The sequence below is a fragment of the Brassica rapa genome, chromosome A02 (assembly GCF_000309985.2).
Source record: "Brassica rapa cultivar Chiifu-401-42 chromosome A02, CAAS_Brap_v3.01, whole genome shotgun sequence".
Lineage (NCBI taxonomy): Eukaryota > Viridiplantae > Streptophyta > Magnoliopsida > Brassicales > Brassicaceae > Brassica > Brassica rapa.
The window spans coordinates 12,005,981-12,021,028 of record NC_024796.2 but is presented as its reverse complement, the minus strand read 5'-3'; the positions used below and the strand labels follow the sequence as shown (position 1 = coordinate 12,021,028).

The 15,048-nt window shown below is 31.0% G+C and overlaps 1 protein-coding gene and 1 long non-coding RNA gene across 2 annotated transcripts; both read left to right on the top strand.

Annotated features, from left to right (window-relative positions):
- The first annotated feature begins 2,566 nt into the window (after positions 1-2,566).
- On the top strand, positions 2,567-3,635 carry LOC103852743. Its single transcript, XR_004455501.1, has 3 exons — positions 2,567-2,802; positions 3,085-3,144; positions 3,311-3,635. It is a non-coding gene; the product is annotated as an uncharacterized LOC103852743 (long non-coding RNA).
- Positions 3,636-7,098: 3,463 nt separating this feature from the next.
- Positions 7,099-13,976, top strand: LOC103852742 (ABC transporter G family member 25). Its single transcript, XM_009129639.3, has 4 exons — positions 7,099-8,675; positions 8,790-9,630; positions 12,611-12,948; positions 13,043-13,976. The coding sequence occupies exons 1-4, from the start codon at positions 8,556-8,558 to the stop codon at positions 13,721-13,723; spliced, it is 1,980 nt and encodes a 659-aa protein (XP_009127887.1). The 5' UTR covers positions 7,099-8,555; the 3' UTR covers positions 13,724-13,976.
- Positions 13,977-15,048: the final 1,072 nt, after the last annotated feature.

The window sequence follows — 15,048 nt, the reverse complement described above, 5'->3', positions numbered from 1 at the left end:
TTTTATTATATGGTTAATGTGATTTTTTTTGATTTTTTTAATGATATAAGTTAAACAAAATAAGGAGGTTACAAAAACTATTACCAGATCTTTATTATTCAAAATCTGTCACATATATATTAATTATATTAGGTAATTCCGAGCTTTTATTTAAGGAAAGAAAAGATAATAATTTTTTATACACTATTTATCAATTTGATAGTTAATTTAATAAAAAAATATAATATATATTTAAATAGACTAACCAATTTTCTAAGAATTCTGAGAAGCATCATTCTGAGAAGCATTCTAGTGATGACACGTGACTACACTTAAAATTTGTAATGCTCCAGGATTAATATTATTATATAATATATAGGGGATAGTCAAATTTAAGACACATGAATGTAGTTTATGAGGTGGTGGTAGACGTCGAGGGCTTCTTTGTCAAAAGAAGAAAAGATACTAATTGAGAAGAAACCGTATGTATGTAAGGGTGTACGTATGCAAAGGTAGACACGAATCGAATATTCGGTTTCTAGAGTAATTCATATGTAATTCGATTCATTTTTATATTTACTTATTAATACATTCGTTCATAATTAAAATACTATAATGATAAATGGTTTCATTTGGAATTTTGTACATATTATAAATATTTTGAAAATTTATTTGTACACTATATTTATTATTAATAGATATTTTTTTTAAATCGCTCAATATTTTCTTTTCAGTTATATAAAATTAAAATTTTTACTTGAATAATAAGCCTTTTCTCAAAAAAACATTTTACTTGACTAATATTTAGTTGTCTGTTTTTCGATTTTAGTTTAAATTTTTGTATTGAAATTTTTTTCGGATAACAACACAATATATATACGAGTTATCTATTTATTTTAAAAGATATTTTTAGTTTTTAGATAATTTAAATATTATTAATTTTTTAAGTTTTCTAATCAAATTAATTTAAAGTCATTTTAATTTTTTAACTAATCTATATATTTTATTCATTAATGGTATGAACAATATTAACCATTCTAAATTTTAACGTGGGAGTTTGAATGCAAAACATTACTTGGAAAATAATAGGATAGATAGCCGGAAATTTTTTATAATTTTAACTGAAAAACAAAATAAATTTTAAAAAATAAATTAAAAATCTCAATATAATATGAAATAATAATGTTTTATTATAAAGTAGAAAGTTATTTTCTTTTTAAAACTCTATTAAATGAGATAATCAATTTGATAAATAAGTATATCATAAAATAATAATTATATAACTTATATATTATTCTTTAAATATATTGTTGAAGTGTGAGTTCGGGAATGTGATTAAAATTTGATTAAAGGTGATTTAGGGATAAAGTAGGTCAGAAATTTGTATTAGAAGAAAATTGAAGTACAAGAGGAGATTACAAATGTGAGGCAAGGTTGATATTCGAATCGGGCTCGCTCCTACAAAATATCGCGATCGTTAAGTTAATTCTATCTGAATTTCGGGAAAAGTTGGTCCTTAATTTGCTCGGTTAACTAAAGTTTTCATTTATAGATAAAAGGCTCTCCGAATCCGACAGAAGACAGATTGCAACGAGGTCAGATATTCAGTCTGATGCGGGTTCATCTTGCCTCGTCCCAAACGGACACGTTCGTACTCCTTTGACTGGTTTGTACGCTTACTGGCGATATGGGTTGGGAGCTCGTCATGTCGCTTTCGCCGCCCATGATCTTCAAAATGAGCTGGGCTGGTCCTGCTTTTTGGACCAAGGTTAAAAATGAGTTTTTTTCATAACCTGACCGGACATTGATAGGAGTGCGCAGTCCACCTCCAACATATATATATATATATATATATATATATATGTATATGTATTTTATTTTGCTTTGTTTCTTACCGATATTGTATTTTATTATTTGTTTTGCTTCATAAAATTACATGTATTCAGATTTTTAGATTTGAATTGATACGAAAAACAAAGTTAATTACTGATAGTTAAGAAAAGTCCAAATGAATTTATATTGCCGTGACGTAATTGCAGGTCATATAATAAAGTGTACTCATAATCTAATGGGAGAAGGATATGCTCGCTCGCTCTCAATGACTCATGGCCATAAGTGGATCATGTAACCCATGTTCTCTGTGCACCCAACGCGCCGTCGGGGAAGGTGAGTGAGTGATAACAAACCTAATAGATATAGGAAAGCAGCACAGTGATGACTGACCCAAAAATGGATCTGAGTTGAGAAAAGAAAGGACAATATTGAATGGGTCATCACCTGCGTTTGACACGCGTCGCCGTCCTCAGTTTATACATGGGAGATGGGACCAACCGTTGAAAGTTGAAACTGCGAAAGTTCTCACTAAGGGCAAGATTATCGGTGTCCTTAGAGGGATATCTTAGCAATTAAACACTCATAATTAAATGAAAAATAACCAATAAAAACAAGGACGCCTCTTAATTAAGAAGTTTTCGGTGTGGTCCTTACGAGCCACGTGTAGGTCTGAGATTCACTTCGAAAACAAATTGGTTCTCTCTCGAAGGCGATTCTAGCGGCGACGATTCGAGCGGCTCTCTCGACGGCGGTTCTCTCTCGACGCCACATCTCTCTCGACGGCGCTTCTCTCTCAACGGTTCTCTTCTCGTTGATTTTGATCGCAGTCCAGAGGATCTGTTGTTTCATCCACAGCTTTTTCTGCGATTCAAAGGTGAATAATCTACCTGTTTTGCTGAAGTTAATAACTTCATCGGGAGTATCTTCGATCCTGACAGCAAAGGCCGCATGAAAAAGCTCAAGGAAATGGATCCTATAAATTTCGAAACTGTGAGTTACAACATGCTTGTTTGCCTTTTGGTTATATGATGTGTGGGACTGTGATACATCCATAATTTAGGTGATTTTTATCTTTATAGTAAGCCTGTCACATAGCTGAATCTAATAGTAACGGCTGCATTCTGTAGATTTTGTTTCATAAACAAAGTTTGCTTGGTACGTAGTACCCTGATTCTGTGGAGATGTTGGCCAAATAAACAACCTTGGTTCAGTATTTTCTTGTTTAAGTTTCCTGGTGCATATACGTAGCTGCCAGTTGATTGTTCTTGGCAGGTACTGATATTGATGAGAAACCTCACAGTGAATATGTCAAATCCTGATTTCGAACCTTCTGTAAGTGTTAAATTTATCATAACTTCCATGCTTGTTAGAAATAAGTCTCCTTCGCTCTTGTTGTGTGTTACTTCTTTAAGCATTCTGGTGATTAGAATGAGGATTGTTGTGCTTTCTAAGACGTATATTACACACACTGAAACAGATGTATCTAACCTTGATATAGTCTGATGTTGCAGAGGAAGGTTCATAACACTTAAGCTCTTAGCTCTTGTATGGGATCTTTGGCCAAGAACCAAACAAGTGATATATCTTTCTTGATGGGCTTCTTGCTCACAACAACTGTGTATATCAACTGATATATATATATTTATTTGTTCATGCGTTTTGTAATTTGTAGTTTTCTTTATTGGTTATTTCTTGTCATATATTGAAACCAAAGGCAATGTATCAGCTAGCAAATGCCACTAAATTCATAAAGAGACACATGAGTCTGTTTGTATCTTATTAAAAGTCCTACCAATAATCAACTCTTTTGTGATTGTCCTTAACTTTGTCTCTTACCAACCAAAAATTATTTAAATAAGCTAGGGACTCAAAACTAAGGACAATCAATAATGTTGCTCTAACTGATGTATGCAATTCATTGTAGTTTGTGTTTGTGCGATTGTCTCTGTGACGAAGTACAAAAACGATCCCGATAAATCTTTTCTTTGACTTTTGAGTTAGTTTTGTTGTGTACAATCAGTCATTGTCAACGCCTTGAGAACGCTCTAAGCAGTGGCGTGCCTAGGGTAAGTGGGGCTCAAGGCAAATTTTAAAACAATAGTCATTAAACATAATTTTTTCAATACGAAGCCTAATTCTAAAAAAAACAAAATAAATCTAAAACTGCGATGTGTCGAACCTTGCCTTTCATGTGCACATAGATACCTCAAGTAACCTCTACACTACAGTAAATTTTAAGATTTTGAAGCCTTAAGATATTTATATTTAGAAGGGGCCTGAGGCAAAAGCCTTTTCTGATACATGCTAGGCACGGCTCTGGCTCTAAGAAACGGTGTCATAACGTCTCTAAAACGCACCACCGTGCATGCCCGTTTACGCATGTTTTCTTGACCAGATACAGCACACGATTAAGATAGAAGTATTTATACAAATATGCGCATACGTTTTAGTACTATTACAAAAGAACAATAAGTAGTACATCAAAATATTCCTAGTACATGCTTGGTCAAATTGTGCCACGCAGAATTTTTGTTATCGTCGAGTTGTAGACTTGTATCTTCGTATCCTATTTGAAGTGATCCACCGGTTTTAAGGAACATTCGGCTCTAAAGAACGACTTTTCGATGTTCAGTTAAGTTTGACGTGTAATTTCGTGATTCTTTCATATTCGTGTATTGTTTTCAGTTTTAACATATTTTAGAAGATTTGCTCATTATACATGTAATCAGGTGCTATGTTTTTTTTTCTAATATGGCTTGTCAGGTGCTATGATTCTGGACTATAAACAGCGAATGGATTTTAGTAGAAATTAACATGTATATTGTGGGGACAAAACTTATAACATTTCAAAACATCAAACTACAGCAGCCACAAACACACAAATGGGTACAACATTTTTTTTTTTTGCTAACTTACAACATTCTTTTTTAATCAAAACATAAGTTTTGTCAACTTTTGAAGCATGGTAAATATACAAATCACTAGGATAAGACCCGCGCCTTGCGCGGGATTAAGTTATTATTTTTATTATATTTTGGAGAATGAAACAATAGTTTGGCTTCATTTGGATTACGGGTGTTCAATCCGGATATCGGGTTGGTTTCGGTTCGGTTCGGTTTTTTCGGTATTTGGTTAGTAAAATATAACTACTATTCTAAATCTATATTTACTTTGACTTTAGTCTTTCACATACTTTTGAAAGATTTCAACTGGACGACTAAATTGATCAGCCAATCTTGTTGCTTTAAATCATTAGTGTTTATATATATATATATATATATATATATTTAGTTTGAATATTTATTAAATAAAAATTCATATGCGTTATATTTTATGATTATTTGTAACTTATTATAACAAAAAAATAATCTATTGATCACAAAATTTTCAGAGTGAGAATATTCAAATTTCTAATAATATATAGACATTTTGAAAAATTCAAATATAACATATAAGAAAAAATATAAATGTTTTTATTATATATTTAATGTGATTTTTTAATATCTTTCAATAATATAAAATTTAAAAAAAAAGAACTAAGATACCAAAATTGTTATCAAATATTTATTATTCATAATAATTAATTTTCATATATACGTTAATCATATTAGGTAATTTCGTAGCTTCTAATAAAGGAAAGTGCAAAAAAAAATTTGGTAGATTATTTATCAATTCGATAGTTAGTTTAATAAAAATATAATGTAAGTCAAGATGGACCAACCTATTTTTCTAAGAATAGTATATTTTATATAGTCATTTATTAAATGAGAATTTATAATCATACAGTTTATGATCATTCATATCATTTTATAACTGAATATTTAAATCATCGATAACAAAATTTTCAATGTGAAATCGTTAATAAGTTTATAATTTATAAATGTTTTTGAAAATTCATTGAAAGTTTAAATATTAAAATATTTATGTAATCTTATGGTATATAGTATAATCTATATATATATATTTAAATATATATGTTTTATTATTAAATGATATTTTTTACTCATATGGTTTTAAAATAATGTGTATCTTCTTATAATATTAAATAAAAGTTCATATTAATACAATTTTATGATCATTTGTAACTTATTATGACAAAAAAAATAATCTATTGATCACAAAATTTTCAGAGTGGGGATCTTCAAATTTCTAATAATTTATAGACGTTTTGAAAAATTCAAAATATAACATATAAGAAAAATTAAAAATGTTTTTATTATATATTTAATGTGATTTTTAAATATATTTTAATAATATAAAATTAAAAAAAGAACTAAGATACAAAAGTTGTTATCAAATATTTATTATTCATTATAATTAATTTTCATATATACGTTAATCATATTAGATAATTTCGTAGCTTTTATTTAAGGAAAGTGCAAAACATTTTTTGGTACGTTATTTATCAATTCGATAGTTAGTTTAATAAAAAGTGTAATATAAGTTAAGATGAACCAACCTATTTTTCTAGAAATAGTATATTTTGTATAGTTATTTATTAAATAAGAATTTATAATCATACGGTTCTATGATCGTTCATATCGTTTTATAACAAAATATTTAAATCATCGATAACAAAATTTTCAATCTGAAATCTTTAATAAGTTTATAATTTATAAATGTTCTTGAAAATTCATTGAAAGTTTTAATATTAAAATATTTATGTAATCTTATGGTATATAGTGTTTAATATATATATATATTTATTTATTTTATTATTAAATGATATTTTTTACTCATATGGTTTTAAAATCATGTGTATCTTCTTATAATAAAAATGTTAAACCATTGATCATTAATTTTTAACATAATAATTTTAATAGTTTTAGTCATTTATTGTCGTTTTTAAAAATTCAAAATATAACATATACGAAAAAATCTAAATTTTATTTTTATAGCTAATTTGATTGTTTAATTTATTTTAATAATATAAAATTAAACAAAAAAATGATGGAGGAGATATACATTGTTATCAAATCTTTATTATTAAACTCATTAATTGTCATATATATATTAGTCATTTATGGTAATTCCGTAGGTTTTATTTAAGGAAAGAAAATATCATATCATATCATTATATCATATAGTTTGATCAACTTATCTATCTAACAACATATAAAAATCGAATGTGGACCTACTTATTTTTCAATTGAATGTAATTGACTACCTAATTGAGTGCCACCTATGCATTGGGGCCTCTTTTAATTAATACAAAATTGAGGTTACATCTTTTCAAATGTTCCTCGATTAATATATAAGGGATATGTTCTTTCACAGGTTATTCAATAGCAAAAATACTGAAACATCTACAATGTTATCAAACTTAAGATCGAAACATAAACTAATCGTAGAATGGACGTATTTTTTACTTTTATCATGCTTATATTTCACATTATTTAATTATTTATATGATTTCGTATAGATGGATGACAAGCAATGGCCGGCCATGGCTTCTGACTACTGAGGTTTGTTATCATTACACATTAGATTTACCTCTCGTGTTAGCTAGCGATGCTAATTTTCTAGCCCACATAAACTGACTTGTCTCTCTTCAATTTTATTTTCATATATATATATACAGCTTGTATTTATAATTTGATTTCGATTATTTACAACTTAAGTATTTTCTTAAAGTTTAAAAACTTATTTTATTTATTTTAAGTTTCAGTTTTAGCTTGATCATACATACACAAATTTATAAGCATTTAATAGTAATCAATTACATTTATCATTTAATTTTAATCATTTCGGAATTTTCATATTTTATTTATTATATATAGATTTTTTGATAAATGTATTTATAGATAAATTTTCTAAAATAAATAATGAAAATTATTGTTTAAGTCTTTCTATTTTAACTTTTGTATTTTTACAATTATATTATAGTAATTTATAAAAAAATATTTATTAATTATTTATTTAACTATTTGTGTGTTTACATTAAGCATTTCAAAAAACAAAAAAAAAATTATCGTTTTATAGATTATTTTAGTTACTAATAAAAAGTATTTCACACAAAAAACTATTAATAGATTTAGATGAAAATATTTAGGTTTAGTTGACTCAACTTGATCTCTCGTTACTTCTCTTTTCATTATACGATTTTTTGGATACGTATTAAGTCATTGTGTCTGCAATTTTACAAAAGAAAACAAGAAGAGGCCGGCTCGCAGATGCATTTTAACTAGGAAAAAAAAACTAATCCTAACACATATATATGATGATAATATACATTATGATAATCGACCATCGTCCAAGTGTGTCTTTTACTTTTAAAGCAAAAAAAAAAAAAAAAGATCAGTTGATTCTCAATTTGACAATTAGAATGGAAAACACTTAAATTGAATGATCTACTCTCTAAAGAGAGGAAAAGTATATTCGAAATGAAAAGAAAGAAACACATTAACAATCCGAAAAGGAAAGAGAGAATTAAAGTGGCAAATTATACAACACACACTAATGGAGAGAAAAGACGACCCGATTCCTTTCAGCAGCCGCCCCCTGGCATCATACGTTTTGCCACATGTTATTTTCTCAATGAACACCACTTTGCTTACATGGCATCCCACTAGCCTTTCTCGTCCCACTTCTCCTCCATAAATAGAGCTCTCAGCAGTCAGCAACTCACCACCTGATCCTCAGCCTTCTCAATATTCTCAACCAAACTCTCTCTCTCGATCTGTACTTCTAACTCCGTTTAAGTTAGTTGTCTGAATTTTTATTTAAGATAAGAGGTAACAATAATGTCAGGTTTTGACGGCGTTGAAAATCAAAGAAACGGTCTAGATTTATCAGCTCGTCTCCCTCAAGATCCTCGCTCATTATTATCATCATCATCTCCTTGTTTCCCAATCACTCTCAAGGTACATATTTATATATAACACTAGTTTTTGAATATTTATATATATATATAAAAAACACTCACTGATTCATTGTTGACTCGCTTTGACTCCGGACATGACTTGTACTTTGTTTAGTTCGTTGATGTCTGTTACCGAGTGAAGATCCATGGCAAAACCGGCGAGTCCGGTAAGATCCAGAGATTGTTGGGACTAGACCACAAACCGTCCGATGAGACTACATCAACGGAGGAGAGGACGATACTTAGTGGAGTCACCGGAATGGTGTCACCCGGCGAGTTTATGGCCGTTCTTGGACCATCCGGAAGCGGTAAGTCCACGCTACTAAACGCTATCGCAGGGAGACTCCATGGACCAGCTCTCACCGGAAAAATACTCATGAACGATGTGAAACCAACGAAACAAACGCTAAAACGTACTGGCTTCGTCGCGCAGGACGATCTCCTCTACCCTCACTTAACTGTACGCGAAACCCTAGTTTTCGTCGCCTTGCTCCGTCTCCCTCGGAGTCTAACAAGACACGAGAAGATCAAAGCCGCCGAGTCAGTGATCTCCGAGCTGGGGCTGGAGAAATGCGAGAACACGGTGGTTGGTAATACTTTCATCAGAGGGATATCTGGCGGTGAGAGGAAACGAGTGAGCATAGCTCACGAGTTACTCATCAACCCGAGCCTTCTTGTCCTTGACGAACCAACGTCTGGACTCGACGCTACGGCAGCTCTACGGCTGGTTCAGACACTCTCCTGGGTGGCTCATGGTAGAGGGAAGGCGGTGGTCACGTCGATTCACCAGCCGTCGAGCCGTGTGTTCCAGATGTTTGATACTGTGCTTCTTCTTAGCGAAGGAAAGTTTTTGTTCTACGGAAAAGGAAGAGACGCCATGGCTTACTTCGAGTCCGTCGGGTTCTCGCCTGCGTTTCCAATGAATCCTGCTGACTTCCTTCTCGATCTTGCTAACGGTACGCTCTCATTTTTAAAATTCAAATTTTCATTATTCAACTTCATGACTTAGTATACTAACACGCATTTTCTTGGACTGAAAATAAACGAATATTTCACCAGATGATTACACCTAGGATTCTATTTTCTTATTAAAATCTTAAGCTTGGTTTACTTTGTATGAAAGGTACTCTTACATGAATTGACTGATGATATGACAACAAAATATGAAATTGTCGTTTTGGTTGGTCTTGTGTGTATGTAGAACAGTAGAAGTATATGGAATCTTTGATACAATGATACCGCAGCCATGCATGATACGATCTCATGTGAGAAGGTAAGATATTTGTATAGATCAGTCAAAAAAAAATATTTTATTTGTATAGAAAAATACTATGAATATAAAAGCTTGACCCCAAAAAGAAAGATAGTAATAAGTGTTATATTTATGATCGTTACGCCGAGGTAGATGAAAACTATACAAGTCTAAGCTATTATGTGTCTCTTTTGGACTCTGGTCGTCGTGATGGCTTGTGATTTACTTTGGTTATAGCTTTGTTATTTCGAAGTTTACTGCTTTAAAGTTTTAAGCAAAGCGCTGGCGTATACTATTAGTATTCAGCAGCATCAAATAAAATTTATTATATGATAAGGGACATATCTAATAATTGTTTATTTTATCATAATTTTTTTTTGGTCAATTTTTATTATGAGTTTATATACTACTAATTTTGCCACATTTTTAAAAGTAAAGTTGATAATTGAACGGTGGCTTTTTTGAAGTTAATAATTATGGCCAACTGGGAACGTGTTATGTCTTTCTTTCTCTCTCTCTTTTCGAGTATGATATGTATGCCACAGGTTTTTGGGTTTCAATTTTGGCTTATTATATATCATCTGAATAAAAAACTTATCTCATTACACATTTTCACTATTAAAACCATGCTTTTCTTTTATTCTTTTCAGTGGATAATAAATCAGAACAAAATGCTCTTTATTTTTTTTTAAACGGGTTAATAAGAAGAAAACACAACGTGTCTAATCTGTGTTACAAAATGACGTCAGTTTCACAAACTCTGGCTCTCTGTGTTTTGTGTTTCTGTTTCCTCTTTATCCAACTTTTTCAAAAAGTAAGTTCTTCTTCTTTTTTTGCACTACCCAAGCTTTTTCAATTTTGTCTCTTAATCTTTTTTCACCCAACTAAATACAACCTTCTTTTACTTGTTTTAATGAAAGCAGCCTTCTTACTCTTTCCCTCTTTTATTTATGCCTGGGCTCTGAGCTCCACGTGTGGGCGGCATGGCTTTAGATGTTCTATAGTTTTCGTTTTTCCATTCATCCTTGACTTGGAAACTTTTACGTTAATGGGTAACCGCCTAAAGAACCCAATCACACCCTGGCGTCTAGCTCGTGGTTCTCACTCCTCCTCACTCAATCCACATCGAAACAATATAACTATAGTAGAGTTTTTATTTAGATAGGGAAAAGAAAATGAATTGTGGGGAATTACTTACAGTTTTAACCTAAAGAGACACATTCATATCATATAAGATAGGGAGTATAAATGGCACATAAAATAGCTTGTCATGAAAAAGAAAGAAATAGTTTGTTGCGTGCAATGGCATATGTTTGACATTATATAGTTTCTTTGTCTTCACAACCATATGCTTCACATTCATCTTTTTTTGAATCATTATCTTTATGAAAAAGTTTCCTCTAATTGAACCAACCATCCACATGACCACTCGATCTATTGCATATATATAATATGCATATATTTTCAGATATGTATGTGTAAATGTATATATATGCATATATTTTCAGATATGTATATGTAAATGTATGTGATTTTTCATGGCTGGAAAGTTGATAATCACATGGTGTACTAAGCAAGAATATTGTTTGACTAGTTATTAATTATTGGAACTATTTGCTACATTTTCATCAGAAATGTTAGATATACGTCAAAGTACAACAGTAAACACCACTTGCCCTAACTTATTGATCAATTTGAAAGAAAAGAACAACATAAATTAATTTTTCTGTTCCAAAATCATTGCCTTTTGATCAAAAGCTGGCTTATGAGATTTGATGACTACACTTGTCGACTACTTGACTATGCATTACTCATTTATTTATTGACTATCAAAAACTTTTGTTCACTGAAATTCATTTTTAATCCCGTTGATAGTTCTGTTGATAAGCAGGAAAAGTAAAGCTTAACACGTGTTAGGAATTGAAACTATTCAGAATATTTTCCAATAAACTTATTGTACAGAAAGTGGAATTCAAATATATAGTAGATTATTTGATGCTCAAGCTTTTGCAGTATTAAGAAATTGGAATCAATGAAGAAGCTAAAATTAAGAACCGAAAAAAAAAATTAAGAACCGTAGTGGTGACCTTCTGCGTTCTTGGGTGGACTCTCTCGCTTCTCCAACTTGATTGGTCAGCTTTACCGCAGACTCAGTCTCCATTACTTATTAAATTAGTCAATTTATTTGGTTTAAAGATATTTACTTTTGTTAGATTAATCCAATATGGTGTCAAAACCTGTTTGAATATATTTGTTTGGTCGGTCCAAACAAGACGATTGGTGCCGTCAAAAAAAAGACGATTAATTGGTTGATTCGCCCTCACCTGTGTTTGGTGGAGTTACACTTTGAATTGTCTTTTCCATTTTTATATCTAGGATATTTAATTAATTATTCAATTGGCCATTGCCGAGTTAACTTTCGTGTATTTGGATGATAATTTGAGTGGTTAATTTCATTAATATATAGTTTGATAGATATTAATAAGAATTTTATTGGTCGATTAGGTACCAACCAGCTAATCATGGCTATTTGTTATGCACTACTGTTTTTTTTTTAATGAAATTCACTACTGGTTAGCAAATACATGAAAACAGTTCTCTGATTTTTAGCCTAATTTTCCCCAAGTTTTATTGATTATTATACGTAGCTTCTCTAAACTGATTGATATTTTTAACCTATCCAGGAGTTTGTCAAATTGACGGCATGACAGAACGGGAAAAGCCAAACGTGAAACAAACGCTGTCTGTTGCTTATAATACAATGCTAGCCCCAAACGTCAAAACCTGCATCGATGCGGCACCTTCTCTTGGAGACAACATGCGTTTTGTAAAAACGCGAGAGAACGCACATGGAATAACGTCAGGTATCGCAACATGGTTCAGTCAACTTTGCATTCTCCTCCACAGACTTCTTAAAGAACGGCGCCACGAATCCTTCGATGCACTTCGCGTTTTCCAAGTGATAGCGTCTTCACTACTCTCTGGTCTAATGTGGTGGCACTCAGATTATCGAGACGTACACGTAAGCACACAAACATTACTAATCATATATAAACAGAAAAATAAAACATATTGTTGTATGGTTTGGTGTTTTTTAACATTATGTTTTGTTACAGGACCGACTAGGACTACTCTTCTTCATATCCATTTTCTGGGGGGTAATTCCGTCATTTAACGCAGTTTTCACGTTTCCGCAAGAACGAGCCATCTTCACTCGAGAACGCTCGTCCGGTATGTACACACTCTCATCTTACTTCATGGCTCATGTCATTGGATCGCTCTCCATGGAACTCGTTCTCCCGGCAGTGTTCTTGACGCTAACTTATTGGATGGTCGGTCTCCGTCCAGGGCTAGTCCCTTTCCTCCTCACCCTCTTCGTGCTACTACTATACGTTTTAGCATCCCAAGGACTCGGACTTGCCCTTGGCGGAGCGATCATGGACGCAAAGAAAGCTTCCACGATCGTGACTGTGACAATGCTAGCGTTTGTTTTAACCGGTGGTTACTACGTGAACAAAGTGCCTTATGGAATGGTGTGGATGAAATACATCTCCACGACGTTTTATTGTTACCGTTTGTTAATTGCAATCCAGTATGGTAATGGTGATGAGATATTGAGGATGTTTGGATGTGAGCCCAAGAGAGCGCAAGGAACGGCTATGACTGCTGGGTGTAGGTTTATGGAGGAGGAAGTGGTTGGAGACATTGGGATGTGGACGAGCGTTAGTGTTTTGTTTTTCATGTTTGCTAGTTATAGAGTATTGGCTTACTTGGCTTTGAGGCGTATTAAACTTTGAAATGAGGCGAGGGAGGGGAAAAATAATGATTGGATAAAAATAAAATCATAAAATATAATTTCTAGGTTCTTATTAATCCAGAATATTAAGCTGTTGCTAGTTAGCGACGGGTAGGTGGTTTGGTTTGTTCGGTTGTCCAGTTTTTAACATGTGAAACAAAAATAACAAAGTATTTTTAGTTGGCTTATGATTATGATAAATGAATGTATATTTCTTCTATCTATTTATACATGGGTTTTCATTTCGTTGTGTGAATATGAGGATAGGGCCATGTGGTTCGATTGTTATTGTTGTTTTTTTTTTATTCTGATATCTCGTTCTTTTTGAACTCAACTTTTTTTTTGCCAAACATTTCATCCTTAATCAATATAGTTAATCAAAAAATTAACTAATATTTAAAAAACAAAATATGGTCACTTATTATAATCTGACATGCAAAAATATAATCACCTAGCATAAATATAAGAAATATAAAATTTATAGATCATATTTAAAGAAAATAGAAATAAAATAATTTGCATAAGTTTTCAATTTAATTATAAAGTAATTATAATAAATGGTTCCAAAAATCACCTAACTATATATATACAGGTTGAAAAATCAAAGATAAATAAGATAATTGATTGTTTAATGATTTTACTTTAATGATAAGCTGCCACTTGGCAGGCTATCTCTATAATATTATTTGAGAAGTCACTTTCCTAGGTGTCACGCTCACGTTAACTCTCATGGTGGTTGATTACTACGTTGTCCCTAATGAAATAAAAAAGTACATTTAAATATTATTCTTTACTTTTAAAAATTTTCCAAATAACAATATAAATAAAAAGGAAACATTTAAAAGTTTTAAAAATAATTTAAAAACGAAAATATATATATATATATATATAATATGATTTCATAAAAAAAAGAAAAGTTCACAAAATAGTAATATTCCATTTAAACGATATCTTTAAGTAACAAAAAATATACTTTTGAAGTAATAAAATACTTTTTTTTATCTACATATTCGTAGATGACAAAGTATATTTGTATATAATGTGATTTCATAAGAAAAAAAGTTCACACAAATGATCTTGATATTAGAAAAAAAATATTTTTCTTTCAAAACATAATTTTAAACAATACAAATCTATATTTTCAAAGTAATTGAATTTTTTTATATATATCTATATATTTTTTTAGATGATTACACAAAATAATTAAGTAACATAAACGTATATAGGTTTAATTGACAAAAAATATTTTTTATTATTATTATTATTATTGAAGTATTTTTTATGTTTTTTCATATATTTAGTTTACTATAATATCTTACAATTAAG